The sequence below is a fragment of the Salmo salar genome, chromosome 22, assembly GCF_965601325.2.
Source record: "Salmo salar chromosome 22, fSalSal1, whole genome shotgun sequence".
Lineage (NCBI taxonomy): Eukaryota > Metazoa > Chordata > Actinopteri > Salmoniformes > Salmonidae > Salmo > Salmo salar.
In genome coordinates, this window is record NC_138312.1 from 19242830 (window position 1) to 19249581 (window position 6752).

The 6752-nt window shown below is 44.6% G+C and overlaps 1 protein-coding gene across 2 annotated transcripts in view; it reads right to left on the bottom strand.

Annotated features, from left to right (window-relative positions):
• LOC106582915 (bone morphogenetic protein 7) overlaps positions 1-5228 on the bottom strand; it is a 21270-nt gene extending 16042 nt beyond the window's left edge. Inside the window, exon 1 of one of the 2 annotated variants that reach the window (XM_014166540.3) lies at positions 4606-5228. In XM_014166540.3, coding sequence (XP_014022015.1) covers positions 4606-5017 — 412 coding nt within the window. In that variant the 5' untranslated portion in view covers positions 5018-5228. The remainder of the gene's footprint in view (positions 1-4605) is intronic. The other variant, XM_014166539.3, reaches the window with a different exon arrangement.
• Positions 5229-6752: the final 1524 nt, after the last annotated feature.

The window sequence follows — 6752 nt, forward strand, 5'->3', positions numbered from 1 at the left end:
TTGTTTTTACACTGCTGCTACTCGCTGTCTATTATCTATGCATAGTCACTTACCCCTACCTACATGTACAAATTACCTTGACTAATCTATAACCCCGCAAATTTACTCAGTACCGGTTCCCCATGTACATGGCCTCATTATTGTTATTTTATTGTGTTACTATTTTTTTTTAATTTATTTACTTTAGTTTATTTACTCAATATTTTCTTAACTCTATTTTCTTAAAACTGCATTGTTGGGCTTGTAAGTGAGCATTTTGCGGTAAGGTCTACACCTGTTGTATTCGGCGCATGTGAGAAATACAATTTGATTTGATACAAAACGCATTTCTTTAGTAAAAAGACAGGTGCTGCAGATAATACTGCCATTGTCGTTGAGGCAGAGGACATGCATGTGTAGCCCATGTATCTGATGCTGTCTGGCCAAAAACAGTATGGAATGTTTTGGCCAGACAGCATCAGATACATATAGTAAGACAGAGAGGCACTGTTTTGCTTGCTCGGATCCTTTCTCCAGTGAGATAGTTTCAACCTCTTGCGAATTGAAGGAAAATTGGCGGGTGCACAACACACTGTTCAGATGCTGGAATTATTTTGGATGAATGTGTGAAGGTAACCTACTTTTTGAAGTGATTTGTTTGACAATCAGATGAAAACACCATGAATGGTTGTATTCATGCCACATTTAAAGGTAATACATTTTTACAGTTACATTATGTCTATACTATAAAACCCTTTTTTTATCCCAAAATTGTTATAAGTCAAACTTTAACTATACAGCATCATCTTCTTTATTTTGTTTCACATGGAGAGCTGTGAAAGATAACGGATAGGCCTGTCTACTATTCCCATATGCTGCAGGTGTGTTCTCATGGGAACAAGAACATCCCAGAGACATCTGTATCAGCCTATGGCAGACTCCCAGCAAGAAGCACTAGCAGTGCAGGAATGCAGGTCAAATCAGTCCAACCAGGAACCATGCAGTCAGAATATAGTCAGACTGCTAAAGCAGGCCTGAGCTCTGTATTCAGTATCGCTATAGCTCTATTATAATCACACAGATGGGCAGGCAAGCTACAGATGCGTGCAGTCAAACTGCATCTGTATGGTCAGATGTGTTGCATGGACATGAGATGAATACATATTGGTAGTGGGCAGACTGGATGGTGGTTGGAGATTCTAACACCCATGAGTCTGTGTGTGTGTGCATACACTCCATGGCCAAAAGTATGTGGACACCTCCTCGTCAAGCGTCTCATTCCAAAATAATGGGCATTGGAAGCCAAAGCTTTTTCCAACCGTTAATTTGTTTAGAAATTGAAAGGCGCTAAACAAATAAAACTGAACAGATTCCATAATTTCCAAGAAGCGTCAATGTTGGCCACCTATATACCTGCACATACCGTAGAAAGAGGGGGGAAGAGTAGCTGTCTTTCCCTCACTGGAAGCTGTGGTTTGTCGAGGGGAAATGCCTTAATCCAGTTTGGCTTTAAGCGATCACTCCAGAGACCACCATGACTGGCTCTTTACAAAATGGTGGGAAAACAGACTGCCAATCAACAGGAGAGTGGCCATTGGTTCATGAGAGGATTGGGGCACTGTGTTTCCTTCTCTTTCTTTCTATTTTCTCTGCACTTCATATGTAAACTCAGCAAAAAAAGAAACGTCCTCTCACTGTCAACTACGTTTATTTTCAGCAAACTTAACATGTGTAAATATTTGTATGAACATAACAAGATTCAACAACTGAGACATGAACTGAAAAAGTTCCACAGACATGTGACTAACAGAAATTGAATAATGTGTCCCTGAACAAAGGTGGGGGTCAAAATCAAAAATAACAGTCAGTATCTGGTGTGGCCACTAGCTGCATTAAGTACTGCAGTGCATCTCCTCCTCATGGACTGCACCAGATTTGCCAGTTCTTGCTGTGAGATGTTACCCCACTCTTCCACCAAGGCACCTGCAAGTTCCCAGACATTTCTGGGGGGAATGGCCCTAGCCCTCACCCTCCGATCCAACAGGTCCCAGACGTGCTCAATGGGATTGAGATCCAGGCTCTTCGCTGGCCATGGCAGAACACTGACATTCCTGTCTTGCAGGAAATCACACACAGAACGAGCTGTATGGCTGGTGGCATTGTCATGCTGGAGGGTCATGTCAGGATGAGCCTGCAGGAGTACCACATGAGGGAGGAGGATGTCTTCCCTGTAAAGCACAGTGTTGAGATTGCCTGCAATGACAACAAGCTCAGTCCGATGATGCTGTGACACACAACCCCAGACCATGACGGACCCTCAACCTCCAAATCGATCCCGCTCCAGAGTACAGGCCTCGGTGTAATGCTCATTCCTTCGATGATAAACGCGAATCCGACCATCACCCCTGGTGAGACAAAACCACGACTCGTCAGTGAAGAGCACTTTTTGCCAGTCCTGTCTGGTCCAGCGACGGTGGGTTTGTGCCCATAGGCGACGTTGTTGCCGGTGATGTCTGGTGAGGACCTGACTTACAACAGGCCTACAAGCCCTCAGTCCAGCCTCTCTCAGCCTATTGTGGACAGTCTGAGCACTGATGGAGGGATTGTGCGTTCCTGGTGTAACTCGGGCAGTTGTTGTTGCCATCCTGTACCTGTCCCGCAGGTGTGATATTCGGATGTACCGATCTGTGCAGGTGTTGTTACACGTGGTCTGCCACTGCGAGGACGATCAGCTGTCCGCCCTGTCAGTACGGACATTGCCATTTATTGCCCTGGCCACATCTGCAGTCCTCATGCCTCTTTGCAGCATGCCTAAGGCACGTTCACGCAAATGAGCAGGGACCCTGGGCATCTTTCTTTTGGTGTTTTTCAGAGTCAGTAGAAAGGCCTCTTTAGTGTCCTAAGTTTTCATAACTGTGACCTTAATTGCCTACCATCTGTAAGCTGTTAGTGTCTTAACGACCGTTCCACAGGTGCATGTTCATTAATTGTTTATGGTGGGAAACAGTGTTTAAACTCTTTACAATGAAGATCTGTGAAATTATTTGGATTTTTACTAATTATCTTTGAAAGACAGGGTCCAGAAAAAGGGACGTTTCTTTTTTTGCTGAGTTTATGCACTTACTTCTTCCCCTTCTCTCTAACAAGGTCACTCCGTACATTCTCACAGACACATGAACGGGAATAAAAGTGTAAAAGTGCCAAATCTATTCCTGATGATAAACTGCCATCCTAACACATACAGTGGTCCTGTGTGGCTCAGTTGGTAGAGCATGGTGCTTGCAACGCCAGGTTTGTAGGTTTGATTCCCACGGGGGACCAGTATGAAACTATATGCTCTCACTACTGTGTTGCTCCGGATAAGAGCGTCTGCTAAATGACTGAATTGTAAAGCAGGCCATGAAGCCCAACCTGTAAGCCCTGAGCCAGGACAATGAAGGGGAAATGGTTGTCTTTGGAAGAAAAGCCACATCCGGGTGGGAATCACAGGCACCATTCCGTCTACTGTTTCACTTTAGTGATATCAGACCCGTAGTAAGATCTCCAAAGGAAACAAAAGCAGGATTTTGGTTTTAGAAACGCAATAATGTCCAAGGAAGCACCCCCCCCCCCCCACCTTGATTTACACACACACTGCCAGCTGTCTCCAGTAAAGAGTATTTAGATGCAGTACCTGAGTCTTTATCTCCCTGTCAACTTGTCCTGCCCTCCCCAGGGTACTGAAATGCCTGTTCAAATCCTAGTCATGCGAAACAAAGCCTTGCTGAAGCCGGTCTCCCAGAGCTTTAACAGGATTCAGGGGAAATCGGATACAGCTATGTTGTCATAACATTTACAACTCGGAATGCAGAACAGTCTTAGAGCAGTCTTATCTGAAGCACAGAGAAAGTTACCTTAAAGCCTCCACATTAGGAGCTGTACACAAATCGAACGTCATACACACAGACAAACACTTAGCTAATGCACTCGGGTTCAACAGTACTGTCCTTTCTGCAAAGTGCCTTCAGACAACAAAAAGGCATTGAAGAAAGCTTTCACTCTTTAATCCTTATGCCAACAGGTAAACTTGAAGTAAGCCTGCTTTTTCTGTCAACTCCTGTGCTATAAGGCAAGGTTAACCACAGAGAGACTCTTGTCTGGAGCACCACTGGATCCTCACCAGTGCTCTGTCTGAGCTGTAAAACACACCCACACTTCACCTTGCCTGACCTCTGCTCTCCTAGTCAGCAGACCTACAGACCAGACAGGTCCACAGAGAACCCCCGGTGAGAAGTGTTTTTCAAAACTATTTTCCAATGAAATGTAGGCTACCCTAGCGATGAGACATTGAATCACTGAATGAGTCAAAGCAAGCAATAAGATTGTTTTGTAAACTATCAGCATGACAGTGCCAGTATCAGATATCACAAAGTAAACATAAGCAGCTGTTTAGGTAATGTCTAGGTAATATTGCGCAAAGGTGAACAAAAATTAATTTTGCTTTTAAAAAATAAAGTAAGATATATGGTGAAAGCGGTTTTATGCTACAGCATTAATGAGATCATGTAGACTAAACAATAACTTCTCAATTCATATCCATCGAAATGAATTGATACATCTCTGGATAAGGTGATGATAAGGACATACCGATATTGACAAAACTCATCACCATATCCGCGTCATTGAGGAAACTGCTGTCTTGGGGGGTCACCATCGGGGGTCCCTGGGTCGTGAAGACGGGTTTATAATATGAGAAGCCGGTGGGCTGTTGTCCATACGTGGAAATAGCGTTGTACAAATCCAGCATAAACATCGGGGCTGCGTTTTGTTTGGTGTAGATGTGCGGCCGTGGCCGGTGGGGCAGCCCCAGGATGGAGAGGATTTCTCGCTGCATCTCCCGGCGCTCCTGGTTCCGCAGACGGCGCTGGATGAAGCTGGATTGAACTTCGTTATCCAGAGTGAAGTTAGAAAAAGTTGTCTCGCCCAAAATACAAAATCCCCATGCAAGAACCATCGCCGACGCACGTAGATGCAATAAAACCACCATGATCAAATTCATCCGTGTAATTGATTCATATAAGGGTAGAGACAGGCTATCTAAAATTAGTGTCTCAAATCCGCATGCATTGGAGGACGAGTTTAGACCCTGATCTTACTTTAGAAACTGAATCAAACCTCAGCCACACATCATCTGCATTGGTGCACACCACTCGGGATTGCTGTTGGAGTGTGCTCGCGCTGCTGCTGCGATGTCAAGCAGCTCCCCTGCCATCCCACTTTATTGAGTTGCAGTATCTGAGGGGAGGGGTCAGTGGGCTTTGGGATGGGATTTCCCCATGGGGGATCAGGGTGGTGGTGGTGGGGGGGGGGGGGGTCAATATCGTCGCTGGTTGCGTATGCACCTCTATCTGAGTAAACGTTTAAAACCTAATTGTCCTGTCCTATCAATCCTTTGGACATGATTGCAACTAGTGCATCAGTTGATAAACTGGTGCCATATAGTTACTAAGTAACTTAGACAAGAATTCAGTAGATTATGCTAAATTGTGCACCTGATAAACTTGCAGGTGTGCAAATAGTTTAACCACCACAAGTTTATCATTATCACAGTTTAACTCATTTGAGCTTTTCCTATAGGGACAACATTTACGTATACAGTTTTTACTAGCTTGCATGCTGGCATGTGTGCGCACACACACACACACAAAATACCAATATAAATTACAAGAGCTGAAAGCACCTGTTTCCAATAGGTCTATCCAGACTCAAAGGTTCCACTCCAGCCTAATTTTGAACCGCAAGTGAAGCATGTGACAGTTAGGGACAGTTGATTACTTCTTGGCACAGCATTGACTCCTGCTGTGTCAGTGCCTCCCTTTCCCATTACTGTAACTACAGAGGCTTCAGGCCTGGCATTCCTCCCGCTGTGTGGCCATCCCAGGATTCCTCACTCCTCTGCTCCTTAGCTCAAAGGTCAAATACATCCCAACACAGCTCCTCAGCTGAAAGGTTCAATTGCTATCTGACCAACATCTCGTTTCAATACCCCTCTGGAAAGTTTAGAGCATGCTTTTCAGCCTATGACGTCAATAAATCCCAAATTCCAATAGTGTTTTGCTAGGGCACAAGCAAACCTGTTCTACATTACCGATTGTTGCATGAGTGTTCCCACTACTCCCCTGTGGTCAATCAAAAGGTAATGGGTAATGAGGGATAATCCTCTAATCCCTCTTTCACACCAGCAGACACCTTTGAACCTAAACAATGAGTCAGGGTCCACCCTTGTTGTGTGTGAATGATCAACAGCAGCCCTGTGGTGACACATAACAAGGGAGGTGCTAATGTAGCCACTGAATTACAGGACAAGGTGCGAAGTTCCCCACGGCTAGGGTTCTTCTTTTTGTGTGAGAGGAGGGTGGGGAGGGGCCCAGAATCTTTGGCATCACCCACACACAACACACAACACACAGCCTACTCCTGTGGATGTTTTCTATTGTTCAGAAGAAGAAAAAAGAGATAGGACCACACTACAGAGCACTAAGAATGTAGTGGGCCTATAAATAACTTCTGAAAATCCTCACCTGAAAGGTAAAATACCCACTAAGCGCCGAATGACGACGATGTCTTTTGGACGTCTTTTTTTTGTAGTGTATAGACCGGCCTTGACTATGGTTCAGTTTGGACAGCACAGTACAGTACAGAAGCGTACAGTACAGTACAGTAAAGAAAAATAGTGTATAGTACAGTGCAGTATAGTTCAGTACAGTAAAGTACAGTACAGTACAGTACAGAGT